This window comes from Rattus norvegicus, chromosome 13 (genome assembly GCF_036323735.1).
Source record: "Rattus norvegicus strain BN/NHsdMcwi chromosome 13, GRCr8, whole genome shotgun sequence".
In the NCBI taxonomy this organism is placed as follows: domain Eukaryota; kingdom Metazoa; phylum Chordata; class Mammalia; order Rodentia; family Muridae; genus Rattus; species Rattus norvegicus.
The window spans coordinates 66,100,481-66,114,419 of record NC_086031.1 but is presented as its reverse complement, the minus strand read 5'-3'; the positions used below and the strand labels follow the sequence as shown (position 1 = coordinate 66,114,419).

General features: G+C 41.5%; 1 protein-coding gene across 2 annotated transcripts in view; it reads left to right on the top strand.

Annotated features, from left to right (window-relative positions):
- Rnf2 (ring finger protein 2) overlaps positions 1 to 10,477 on the top strand; it is a 32,096-nt gene extending 21,619 nt beyond the window's left edge. Inside the window, exons 2-7 of one of the 2 annotated variants that reach the window (NM_001401380.1) lie at positions 924 to 1,012; positions 3,174 to 3,334; positions 3,968 to 4,183; positions 6,941 to 7,213; positions 8,128 to 8,299; positions 8,520 to 10,477. In NM_001401380.1, the coding sequence (NP_001388309.1) occupies positions 926 to 1,012; positions 3,174 to 3,334; positions 3,968 to 4,183; positions 6,941 to 7,213; positions 8,128 to 8,299; positions 8,520 to 8,621 (1,011 nt within the window). In that variant the 5' untranslated portion in view covers positions 924 to 925 and the 3' untranslated portion in view covers positions 8,622 to 10,477. The remainder of the gene's footprint in view (positions 1 to 923; positions 1,013 to 3,173; positions 3,335 to 3,967; positions 4,184 to 6,940; positions 7,214 to 8,127; positions 8,300 to 8,519) is intronic. The other variant, XM_063272315.1, reaches the window with a different exon arrangement.
- Positions 10,478 to 13,939: the final 3,462 nt, after the last annotated feature.

The window sequence follows — 13,939 nt, the reverse complement described above, 5'->3', positions numbered from 1 at the left end:
GGGACATACACAGCATACTTCTTTTCCCTCCCCAGATAGAAGTTGGAAGCTAAGTTTCTCCTAATAGTGATCCTATATTGGTGATTATGACATGAAGCTGTCTAGAATTTTCCTAATGCCTTCCATGTGCCGGATTATTTTGCCCTGACCAGTGAAGCTAGAGTCTCTTATGTAGCTAATGGACTGCCCCAAAGGGCATTTGTCTGATATGATTCACCTCTTTTTTTTTTTTTTTTAAAGATTTATTTTATTTATTATATATATAAGTACACTGTAGCTGTCTTCAGATACACCAGAAGAGGGCATCGGATCTCCTTACAGATGGTTGTGAGCCACCATGTGGTTGCTGGGAATTGAACTCAGGACCTCTGGAAGAGCAGTCGGGTGCTCTTAACCTCTGAGCCATCTCTCCAGCCCGATTTCACCTCTTAATACATTGGAGTTTTAGGTTTTCTTTTTTAAACCTTCCCAGTGATGGATTCAGCTGAAACAAAATAGGCAGACTGAAAAGAGAAAGAACATACTTCAAAGGAGGGTCTGTGGTGCAGAAAGAGAAGTAGGGAGATACATATATTTTAGGGGAGTTGTGAATATATTTTAGGGAGAGGGAATGACCAGGAACCCAGGCAAGGTTCCTCTGGGTTAGGGATGTGGCGTTTGGTTTTTATTTATTTTTTTCCCTAAAAATATTGAAAAGCACTGTGCTCCTTTTTGACAGAAACAGTCCCTTCGTAGACTTAGGTAATGTCAGAGAAAAATCTTGCTCTTTCCCGAATGTTCTCAGATGTTGAAGCCTGGAGGGTGTATTTTAAAGTATCGCTTTCTAAGGTATAATGTTTGGATACCAGTTTGGGGAATACATAGATTTCGAGCATAGCACTTCCTTTTCAAATACTAAAACTTCATCTTGATTTTATTCCTAGAGATGTCTCAGGCTGTGCAGACAAATGGAACTCAACCATTAAGCAAGACATGGGAGCTCAGTTTGTACGAATTACAACGGACACCTCAGGTAACACACACTGCTGTATGGAAATAGGGAAATTAATTAGGGAAATAGGTCTATGTAAAGTAGGAAGACCTAAAGAGAACTTAGCAGTAATAATAAACTTACATAACAACATCTGCATCATGTTTGGCTGACATTTCATTGAACAAAGCTATATTTTCTGTTTAATTCCATAAAAACATCTAATCCCCCCACCCGAGTCCTCCAACCCAGGGCCTTGCACTTGCGCTCCACCATGGAGCTAAATCCCCAACCCCAGCATCTACATAAGTTTTTTTTTTTAAGATTTATTTATTTTATGCATGTGAGTACACTGTAGTTGTCTTCAGAAACACCAGAAGAGGGCATCAGATCCCATTACAGATGGTTGTGAGCCACCATGTGGTTACTGGGAATTGAACTCAGAACCTCTGGAAGAGCAGACGGTGCTCTTAACCTCTGAGCCATCTCTCCAGCTCTTGAGTTTTGTGTGTTTTTTTTTTAAAGACAGCATCTAAGTTTTAATAGTTTAAAATATACCATTTAAAAATCACCTTTGAATCTCAAAAAGTAGTTCTACAGAGAGGTATTACAAACTCATAGGTCCATACCAGCCTCTGTTAGGCATCAGGGAAACAATACTGAATAAACCTAGTGTGACCTTACCTTGCAAAATATTTATAGACCAAACAACTCAATATTCATAAGATGACATGTATGAGAAACTGAATGAAGGGAAAGCCTCCTTTGCAGTAATAAATGCGGGGCCAGTGGGGCAGGAGCTGGGCGGACAAGCACTGTCATGAGAAGGTGGACTGAGAATCGAGGGGTGGGAGGCTCGAGACAAGCATGCTCAGAGCTGTTCATTGTATGTTTTCCCTTGGATTGGACATGCAGAGGTGCCAGCAGGAGTCTGAAAAGTAGGTGAACTATTGGGGATTATTAGTACTTTTTAAACTGGGTATGAGAACTAGGGGAGATGGATAAAGTCTGATTTCATCCAAAGGCTTTCACATTTAGAAATTGGATAAGTAACCTTAGTTACTTAGAAGCATATATTTTGGGGCTGGGGATGTAGCTCAGTGGTAGAGCGCTTGCCTAGCAAGCGCAAGGCCCTGGGTTCGGTCCCCAGCTCCGAAAAAAAGAAAAAAAAAAAAAGAAATATAGAAGCATATATTTGCTTGACCACTTTTTTTTTTTAAATAAAACTTCTCTTTAGAATTAGACTTTTTGAGGTTCAACGGTGGTTTTTAAATGATATATTTTAAACTATTAAAGCTTAGTTGTTGGGCTGGAGGGATGGCTCAGTGATTAAGAGCACTGACTGCTCTTCCAAAGGTCCTGAGTTCAATTCCCAGCAACCACATGGTGGCTCACAACCATCTGTAATGGGATCTGATGCCCTCTTCTGGTGTGTCTGAAGACAGTGACTGTGTACTCATATACATAAAATAAATCTTTAAAAAAAAATAAAATAAAGCTTAGTTGTTTAGATGGAATTAAACAATTTTGAGACAGTCTCATTTCCCAGGGTGTCCTCAGACTGACTTTGTTGCAGAAGACAACCTCGAACCTTTTGATCATCGTGCCTCTGCCTCCCAAGTGCTCACATTACAGCTGTGTTCCTGCATTTCACTTCTGTTTCTGTTATAAAATACCCTGACCAGAAGCTTATAATTCAGGTTGCAGTCCTTAGTAGTCCTGGTCATAGTGATTAGCTGTGTGACTTGATTTTATTAAATACTGTTTTCTTCCAAGATGCAGAGTTAGGAATGCTTCCATCTTGAAAATTAAAAACATTTTCTATAAGTTAAGTAACTCATGGTATTCCTCAAAATGTATTATAATTCTGGGCTTGTAACACAATTAATAAAAGTGACTGTCTAGCATCCAAAAGTCATGGATCAGTCCCAGCACTACATAAACTAGGCAGGCTAATTTCCTCTAACCCTCTCCTACACTCCCCCTCCCCCTTGCACAGAGACACCTTTTAGCATTAAGAGCGTTTAAGAAATGCAGGTTCTTCAAAAAGAAATATTTTAGCTAGGACAAAATCAACTGTATTTAAGTTGGTTGTGAGCTGAACTTGGTGCAGACTTGGGTGATGTTCGTGTTTATGATCTTCAGTACTTGGGTATGTTTGAGTTTGTCAATAATAAAAAGATTTAATATTACCCTTTTACAGGAGGCAATAACAGATGGCTTGGAAATCGTGGTTTCACCTAGAAGTCTTCACAGTGAGTTGATGTGCCCAATTTGTTTGGATATGTTGAAGAACACCATGACCACAAAGGAGTGCTTACATCGCTTTTGTGCGGATTGCATTATCACGGCCCTCAGAAGTGGGTACGTTGGAGTGAGTTCTTACTGGAGCCATGTGCTGTAGCACAGCAGTGCTTTCTGGGGCTTGAGAAAGAAGTTGCCTATAAGTATTTGAAAACTGGAACCCTTCCTAAAGAGTGTAGAGTCTAGGTTTTGATTATTAGAGGGTTCCCTTCTCTCTTTGTTTTAAGACAGGTTCTTTCTTTCTTTTTTTTTTTTTTCTTTTTTCTTTTTTTCGGAGCTGGGGACCAAACCCAGGGCCTTGCGCTTACTAGGCAAGCACTCTACCACTGAGCTAAGTCCCCAACCCTGGCAGATTCTTTCTTCCATTGTGCCCAGGCTAGTCTGGAACTCGCCGTGTGGTTCACACTTGCCTTGAGTTTCCATTGCAGTCTCCTACTTCAGCCTTCCAGGTGCTGAGCCGCCAAGCACTGTTCTCAGGCATCTGTCTCCCCCTCCCTCCTCGCCCCTGCCCCAAGTGGTATCAGCTAAGTTTCAGAAGTCATGATTGACTTGTTTATTTGATTTTCAAGGAGAGTTTAGGTAACCATTTTACATTTTTGTGATAGTAAAAATAACTATAAATTAGATGTTTTTGTTTTTAGCACAACAATAGTGTCATGTTTACATTTTCTTCTCTGTCTCTTTTTTTTTTAGCAACAAAGAATGCCCTACCTGTCGGAAAAAACTGGTTTCTAAAAGATCACTAAGGCCAGATCCAAATTTTGATGCACTCATCAGCAAGATTTATCCGAGCCGTGATGAGTATGAAGCTCATCAAGAGAGAGTATTAGCTAGGATCAACAAGCACAACAATCAGCAGGCCCTCAGCCACAGCATTGAGGAGGGGCTGAAGATACAGGCCATGAACAGGTACGTGGGGCAGAGGTGGACTGACAGTACGTATCAGGTAATGGGCTCACTTTTTTCTAAGATGAAACTCAGTGACAAAATAGTTATACATATTTCCAGAGTATTGCATTTAAATACTAGAATCTTGGGCTTTTGAGATCACTGAATCTCCATGGAAGCAGAGAACCAACTTGTAAAAGTTATCCTTTGACTTGTATACGTGTGCCCGCACTCAGATATACATCACACACATGCATACACGTACCAATATTGATGAGTAAAAAACAATCCTCTGTGCATCTTCTGCATAGAATAAATATAAGTGGAGTGTTGCCAGCCTCATTACTTGTCCAACTTTCAGTATACTAGCTGGTCTACAGATGGTGCTATCTAACTTCAGGCCTTACCTACCACCCGTGCATATCTAAGCTAGACTGCTGAATTCTAGACTGAATTTATTTCCTCTTCAATAGTTCAGAGAGTCTTCTTTATATTTGAGACAATGTCTCACTATGTAGTCTTGGCTTACCTCAGACTTGCTCTGTAAGCCAGGCTAGTTTTGAATACACAGGGATTGCCTTGCTCCTCCTGACCTCTGAATGTTGGGACTAAAGGTGTGTATAGCTGGCCTCTCTTGGATAGTTAAAACATGTTTCAGAAGTAGTATATCAGTGTGAAGACTTTATCAGAACCAGGCTTACTGCTGCTGTTCTATTTTCCTGCTTTTATCTCCCAGTCTAGTCAGTTTTCAGGGATAATTTTCCAAATAAGAGATGCTAGTAAAAGGCCCATTGATTTAAATGGCTGTAGATCAATAGCAGACTCAATAGCAGGAGATCTCGAAAAGGTTTTTTTTCTCAGGGCTTCAGTCTCATAACAGAGGAAGTAGTTGGAGCCTTCACATACAGGTTTTTTTTTTTTTAATTAACTTGAGTATTTCTTGTATACATTTCGAGTGTTATTCCCTTTCCCGGTATCCGGGCAAACATCCCCCTCCCCCCTCACATACAGTTTTTAATTCTAAGTGATTGTGAAGTCCAGTGGTCAAAACCCCCTGTGCTGTAATTTAAAGATGAGTCCCATTTGTGAATGACAACTGTATTTCTGAAAGTGAGGCACAGTGCTAAGTGTCGAGTACACTTCTTAGAGGCCAGCACAATCCTGAGTTGTAAGGACATAGTAGTTGTTTGTGTCAGTCTCATGAGGGTGCAGGTATCCTTGGGAAGTGCTTCTGTAGATAGTCTGGTTTTCTCTGACCCGCGTATGAAGATTGGAGGACAGCTTGTGGGCACCGGTTCTTTGCTTCCATCAGGGGGATCCTGGGAATGGAGCCCAGATTGTGAGGTGACGACAAGCACCCTTATCTGCTGCCATCTCAGTGGCCTGGTCTGTGTGACAGGCTCATGGCTGGGAAGCACACTGTAGCTTCTGTGCCGCTCCTCAGCTTAGCTCTGTCCCAGATGATGCTCCTGTAATGCAGTCCTTTTACCTTCTTGAGCCTGTCGTTATCTTAGCCCTCCATTCCTAGCCCTCCTGCCTACTCTGCGTCCACTGCACGTACATTCTGATGTGTGTGTCCCCCAGCTTTGGGGTCTAGATTCCACTTGGACTTTTTCAAATGCTTCCATATAGATGTTTTACGTGCTTTGGCTAAGGATTTATTCGTCCCCCTCCCCATCTCTGTTCTTTCATGAGGTAGGATCTTCTCATATAGTCCTGTCTGCCTAGAACTCACTGGATAGTATAGGCTGGCTTTAAGTGTGTAGTAACCCTCTTCCCTCAGTTTCCAAGTCCTGAGATTATAAGAGTGAACCACCACAAATTTTTTAATTTATTGCTCTTCATATACTAATTTTAAAATATTGCCCAGGACAGGCATCCTGTTTAGATGCGACTTCCTGTCTCTGAACATCATTCTTTAAATGCTGCCATTATAACATGTCATGTTAGCTTTGGCTCCACATGGTTCGTTGTTGCCATTGAATTAGTCTTTTGGTTTTTCCTTCATGTGGGCTTTTCTATGTTTTAAAACTATAGTAAACATCTAACAAAGTATGTTAACTATGTAAATAGTAATAGAGTTTATTTAGCTTATTTTTTAATAGTTCCAGAATTTTTTTTCATTTTGTAAAACCAGGAACTCCTATGTGTTATATAGTGGTGATGTACTCACTCTGCCTGGCTCCTAACTTACCTGCTAGTTGATGCCTCATAGACATGAGATCACATAATATTCTTCTAGTCGTTATTTGTTGAATAATAATTACTGACTGAATACTTTTTTAGCTTTAATTTTGAGACTGTAACCCTGGCTATCCTGGAACTTGCTCTTGTAGATCAGACTTGCCTTTATCTTGCAGAAGTTGGCTGTTTCTGGCTCCCGAGGAGCCGTCTAGATCTCTGAGGGTCATTTGGGAAATGATGACAATGTATTTCACCAAATTTGCTCATCAATTTTTCTCTTGTACTTTTTTTTTTTTTTTAATTTTAGAATTCTAAAGTTCGGGGCTGGAGAGATGGGTCAGTGGTTAAGAGCATTGGCTGCTCTTCCAGAGGTCCTGAGTTCAATTCCCAGCAACCACATGGTGGCTCACAACTGTGTGTGTGTAACTCTATTCTCAGGGAATCCAGCACTGTCTTCTGGTCTCTGCAGGCACTACACACATGTGCGCTACAAACACAAACACCCATGCACATACAATTAAAATAACAGTTAAAACAAGCCCGAAGCCCTAAAGATCACAATGTAAGCTTTATTCCTTTCCCCATCTTAACTAGATTACAGCGAGGCAAAAAGCAGCAGATTGAAAATGGCAGCGGAGCAGAAGATAATGGTGACAGTTCCCATTGCAGTAATGCGTCCACACACAGCAATCAGGAAGCCGGCCCCAGTAACAAACGGACCAAGACCTCAGATGACTCTGGGCTTGAACTCGACAACAACAATGCAGCAGTGGCAATCGATCCAGTGATGGATGGTGCCAGTGAGATTGAGTTGGTATTCAGGCCCCACCCAACTCTTATGGAGAAGGACGACAGCGCACAGACCAGGTCAGTGTGGGAGCTGTTCCAGATCTCCTGGTTTCACAAGGTTACTATAACAGAACGGCTTGTGTGAGAAGTGAATTCATTATGTGGCAACCTAGTTTAGAGTCCAATCTGACTATACTCCTGCCTGGATTGCTTGTTTGCTTCTCCCTCCCTTCCACCCTCCCTCTTTGTATTCTTCACAAAGGAACAAATCTCGTAGGCGATGAAAAACTTAATCCAGAAGATGCTCTGACTTGCATACTTGGCCAGGGTGAGCTAGTGCCTGCTAGCGAGTGCAGCTAAGCATCACACACTTGTTGAATGAGGAATTGAGTAGTCTCCCTTGCTTACAAAAATCCCAGTCGGTACTTTTTCGAAGTCAGAAATGTTAATTCCTCTTCCTCTTCCTCTTCCTCTTCCTCCTCCTTTTCCTTTTTTTTTTTTTTTTTTTTTTTTTTTTTTTTTTTGCTTTTCAAGATTGGTTTCTCTGTGAGGCTCTGTCAATCATGGAACTCACTCTATAGACCAGGTTGGCATTGAACTCAGAGATCCACTGCCTCTGTCTCTCCAGTACAGGGATTAAAGGCATGAGCCACCATGCCCAGCAGAAAAGTTAATTCTTAAGACAAACAATTTACTCTTATTAATATTCTTTTTGCAGCCAACAAATGTTAGTAATTAAGGTTGGAAGGTTTGCTTGGTTTTGTTTGTTTTTTAAGTACGTTGTGTGTTGATTTGATTTTTGTTGCTGTGTACCGTGTGTTAAAGAAGGTAAAGGTAGTGAGCTTTCATGACCCGTCTGCATACTACAGAGCAGTTGCTTTCTATTTATTTTCAATAATTGGAACATAGATGTTTTACATAGCTTTTTGGCTTCATGATTTAGGAACTTTAATATACTCTACAAATTAAATGTTTGATGTTTTATTTTTTAGATACATAAAGACTTCAGGCAATGCCACTGTTGATCACTTATCCAAGTACCTGGCCGTGAGGTTAGCTTTAGAAGAGCTTCGAAGCAAAGGAGAGTCAAACCAGATGAACCTGGATACAGCCAGTGAAAAGCAGTACACCATTTACATAGCTACAGCCAGTGGCCAGTTCACTGTGAGTATTTGTCAGTGACTGCTGAGCGGCTTGACCAAGTGGTGTGGTGGGGTCTGTCCGGAGAGGAACCCTGAGGCCCTCAGAAAAGCAGCCATTAAGGACTTGGCGCTGCCCTTTGTTGTGCTGTGCACAGGATCCTGTGGCCTTCTGTGTATCGTTAGTGTGTTACTGAGCACCATGCATTTCCATAATCTTGCCCCCCCCCCTCTCTCTGTTTTAGGTTTTAAATGGCTCGTTTTCTTTGGAGTTGGTCAGTGAGAAGTACTGGAAAGTGAACAAGCCCATGGAGCTTTACTATGCACCCACCAAGGAGCACAAGTGAGCCTTAAGCACCAATTCCGAGACTGCACTTTTTATAGTCTATTCCTTTAATATTAAAGACGTACCATCGTTACTTTTATGGACAGATCTGGGATATGTTCAGTTTTCTTTCTGAGCCAGACTTGTTTACACTATTAGATTAATGTCTCCTTAATTTAAAGACAGTACTTTTTGGAAGGGACTCTAGTTACTCAGTACTCCGCACTCTCTTAACCGTGTACCTAAGTTATATGCTTATAGAAAATAAACGTGGCTCCTTTAGGGAGGACACCTCGACCTAGGAGGTTTTCACAGTTCTGTATTCTTTGCTTTTTCCTTCCAGTTTTTGATCTTTAAGACAGGGTCTCATTTTAAAGCCCTGGCTAGCCTGGACCTTACTGAGCAGCACAGGCTGGCCTTCACTGTGCAGTCATACTCCTGCCCAAGTACTGGGAGTCTACGTGGCTTACAGTTCAGTTGGCCATCAGCCATCTTCCCCCTTTCAAAAGGTTTTAGCTTAAAGAATGTTAGACAATATGTATTCTGACTTTTTTCCCTTGGAGTCTTGTATATTTATAGTTTTCTATACAAACTGTAGTATCTTCATGAAGACCAAGGCTCAAATTTACTGTGCTTAAAACAATTCTCATAGGATTATTATTTTCATGGTATTTTCTTACATAATATCTCATTTAAAAGGAAGTTCTTTATGAACTTGGTGTCCATTGTCATGCAATGTTTTGTTTTTGTCATGTGTTTTCACTGTAAGTTTAGAATTTCTGGTCATTGGGGAAGAGTTGAACAAAGTTCTTTGAGAACATGGTTCATTTACAGATTTCACTGAAGAAAGAAAAGTTTAAGTTGGTGAAAATATATGTATTCCTCTGTACATTTGAGAGTTCTTTTTTTCTGTATTTTACTGTTCCTTTATGTGTATTTGATGCTTTTCTCTATTAAAGTACCAGATTATGGAGCATTTTGCACGTTAGCCTTGATGAAAAGAAGGTCTGTTCAAAGCTTCCCTCACTTTTCTTATTAATTCAAGAATAACATGACACAGAGTTAAAAATGGAAAAGAAAGGCTTTGTTTGAAGAGTTCTTTACATTTTGAGCTGCCATGTGTTTATAAAGTTAGTGCTCTGCTGATTACACTCTGTAGAAGCAGGGTAATGGAGTGTGAACATTGCGTTGACATATAATGAGACAATTCTGTAGAAGAATGCCAGCCAGTTGGGTAGCCATTCACGTGTCCTTAGTTTTGTACTGAGAAAGTGTAGATAGTCTGGGAACCACAGTCCTGATGCTACATATGTCTCCAAGTTTACATTCTCACAGTATTTACAACGACACGTTTGCATTGGAAATTTAACCCAAAGGGGTTTTGATAGAAGGGAGAGACTTCCAATACCATTGTAACTAAGGTGTCAGTCATTTTAGCTATTTCTCTGTCCATTTAGACAGATTGGGGCCAGCTTGATGCTTTTATCTTGAGCCAACTATGAAAACTTAAAGGCTTACTCAATTTTTTACCATTTTATTGAAAATGTTTGAAATCTGTTTTTACAATTTTTTGGGTAATCTGTGCCATAAGATTTGAAAACCACCAAAAATTATACAAACTTTTATATCCAGTTCCTTTTCTGGGGTAACGTTAAGTTGTATAGATTACTAATGCATGTTTGCTGAATATAACTCTTTGTTTTGTGATGTGATTGCTTAGATTTTATTGGTGACATTAGATTAGTAGTTGTATTAAATAATTAAATTCTTGTGGTTATTGATTGAAATTTTATCAAAGCAGAAAGTTATTTGTGACTATACATATGTTTTTATCTGTCTATGGGAGTACATAAACTTTGCATCGTTTAGTTGAAGTTATTAGATGTGTACTCCTTTGCCAAATATATAGGTAATTGGTAGAACATGAATGCAGTGTGTGTTTGTGTGTGTGTGTGTGTGTGTGTGTGTGTGTGTGTGAGAGAGAGAGAGAGAGAGAGAGAGAGAGAGAGATATGTTGGGGGGTTAAGGGTGGTAGCTAGATTTGGAAGAGGAATGTTGATAGCAGAAGAAATACTGTTACCTGTTGGTCTGTGTTTCCAACTCACCACTGGAATGCCGGATTGCTGACATGTCACCTAGATGCAAAACCTGGGCATGTTAGGCTGGATTTCTTCCTGCCCAATGTCTCAGGGAAGGTGAAACATGGTCTAGGATAGGATAAGGGTGCCCCAACCTATGTTTCTCCCGGTGAAAACAGCGGGACTGGAATGAGTGTTGTAGTTCTCAAACTCGTATGTACCCAGGCACCATTTTGAGGAACGGGGGCCGCAGTGAGCCCTGGTCAGGGGTGGAATCCAGGTTGGCACCAAGTGAGTGCCAGAAGTACTGAGGGGCTGGAAGAGGGACCTTCTACTGGAGACTTAGGTGCTGCTCTGTATGACAAAGGCCTCCACCTGTGGCTGTCCTTGTTTGTCCAAACATGGTGGGTGTAGATGCTCAATTTATTCTCCTGCCTCAGTCTCCTGAGTCATGGGATGCTAAGAGCAGACCACAGTACTCACTTTAACATGTCCCCTGACCCGCACGCACCCATGGGGTGGGATTGAGTGGCGGTTTGCATGTACGTCTACATATATGATAGAATTATCTGTTTTCAACACTTCCTAAACAAACTACCTACTAAGTACTCAGTCCACATAGTTCCCTTTTTTTTTTTTTTCCCCTTTGGAGCTGGGGACCGAACCCAGGGCCTTGCGCTTGCTAGGCAAGCGCTCTACCACTGAGCTAAATCCCCAACCCCAGTCCACATAGTTCCTCTGCCCATCTCTCCATCACTTCTTCCACTGAGCCTTCTCTTTGTTTGGGTATTTTTGTTTTTAAGAAAGGGTTTCTCTGTAGCCCTAGATGTCCTGGACTGTCTCAAACTCTCAGTCACCTGCCTCTGCATCCCTAGTGCTGGGATTTAAAGGCATGTTCCACTACACCTGGCTTCGAGTTGCAGTTTTTATACAACTAAAACCATCTCTTTAGGGCTGACATCACCTACAGTCACTGGGCTCTCCATAAACATTTAGTCAAGAAAATGCTCTCCAAACACACCGACAGGCCACTATGGAGTTGGGTTCTCAGTTGAGGTCCCCACTTTCCCGGTGGCTCCAGTTTGCATCATGTTAACAAAAGGTATTGCACACTGTGTGTATGTGAGCGGACACTCAGGTCTGTGTCTGTGTGCGAAGGCCACAGGTGCCTAGGGAGGAAGGTTCAGGAATGTCTTCTAAGACCTAGAATTAACCAAAGGCTCCTGACAATTTTAAGAACATAAGTGGTCTCCCAGAGATAGCTATGAAAACCAACTGCTCTATTTGAGCAGAATCTGCCCAGATGTAACTGACCGATACACTAGGCAGACAGACTTCTGTCGTCCTTTACAACAAATGCATACTTTACAAAATTAATTCAGTGAAAACAGGAAACTATGGAGAATGAATTCTGATAGCCAAAGTTGTCACTGTAGAATGTTTTTGAGACAGGACTTCAGGTAGCCCAGCCTGGTCACTATGAAGTGACCTTGAACTATTGAATCTCCCATTTTTACCTTCCGAGTACTGAATTACAAACCTGTACCACCATCACACCCAGTTTTATGCTGGCTGTGAATTGAATTCCTAGCTAAAAGTCCAGATGACAACATTTTGTTTGTATGTATGTATGTAAGTATGTATGTATGTGTATCAAAGGATATAGATAGAGAAACATCTATGAGGAATACAGATGCTGAACTTGTATTCAGCTTTTGCAGACCTTCCCAAATAGCAGAGACACTGGTTAAGTCATGAAAATACAGAGAACTGACTTGCCAAATAGGAAATTACCAATAGACAGGAAAATCCTGAGAAGCTTTGGTTGAAAAATATGAGGACCAGGGTAAGAAGTTGGCTCAGTGTTAAGAGAGGTTACTGTTTTGTGCAGAACCCTGGTTTTGTTCACAGTAGCTGCATCGAGACAGCTCACCACTGTCTTAACTCCAATTGTAAGGGATCTGAGGTCTTCTAGTCTTCCGAGGGATAATAGTAGGCACTTGAACTCACATAGAACATATAACTCATACAGGTCCACACTTAAGGGGTTGGGCAGGGAGAACCAGTGACTCTAGGCCGTTAATCCCAGTAATCAGGAGAGAGAAGCAGATAACTTCAAGTTCTAGGCCTGGCATACATAACAAGTTCTAGGGCACCCAGAGCTATGTAATGAGACCCTGTGTAGAAACGAGGTTTGGGAATCACAAAGCACTCAGACACTGATCTCAGTCAAGCAGGGGTAGTTTATGGATTGCATGCCCTAAGAGTTTAGGTGTGCTACCAAACTTCAACCCAAGGTAGTTCAGGGATGAAGCCCAGACTTGGGAGCAGAGACTACAACCACAAATGTGACCCAGGGCCAGGTAATAAACGCAAACCCTCCAGTGAGTTCATGTGCAGGAGTGCGAAGCGCTGCCCAGTGCTGACTCAAGCTCTTTTGGCTAGGTGGACAGAACAGTTATAACACCTTTATCCTGATAGTCCCTAAGTGGAGTTTACGGTGTGGAATCTCTTAGGATTAGCAAACCTCAGAACATAAGATAGGTGGTCAGCATGACTCTGCTCTGAGCCAAGCTATTTTTCCATGTCAGTAACAGTACGAAATGACTGGTAGGCATGGTAGGGTACAGCTATGCTGAGGGAGCAGCCTTAAATTACTAGGATTAATAGTGAATTTGAAGACAGGCAAATTGAAAATGCCACTCAGGGGTTGGGGATTTAGCTCAGCGGTAGAGTGCTTGCCTAGCACGCGCAAGGCCCTGGGTTCGGTCCCCAGCTCCGGAAAAAAAAAAGAAAAAGAAAATGCCACTCAATCACAAACCATAGAAAACTAAATGACTTAGCCAGGTGTGGCGGTGTATGCCTTTAAACCCCAGCAGTCAGGAAGCAGAGGCAGACAGGTCTCTGAGTTCAAGGCCAGCCTGGTGTACAGACTGAGTTCCTGGACAGCCAGGGCTACATGGAGAGACCGTGTCTCAATATGTAAGGTTGCTATTGGTGAGCTAAAACAGAATGTGAGTTCAAAAATGGGGAGGAAATATTTGGAGAATTCACTTCCAGAAACTTTAAGATTGGACAGAAAAAACAATAAAAACCACAACTTTCACATTCACACTGAATTAGTAGGCTGTACCCTCACGCACTTGCTACCTGTAAGAGAAAAGGTATCTACATTTGAGGACTCCAGCAGTCTCCCATTATACCATGGGTGTGGAGAGGTAGTGAATGGCATTTTAAAGGCTAAACAGAAAAATAAGAAAAA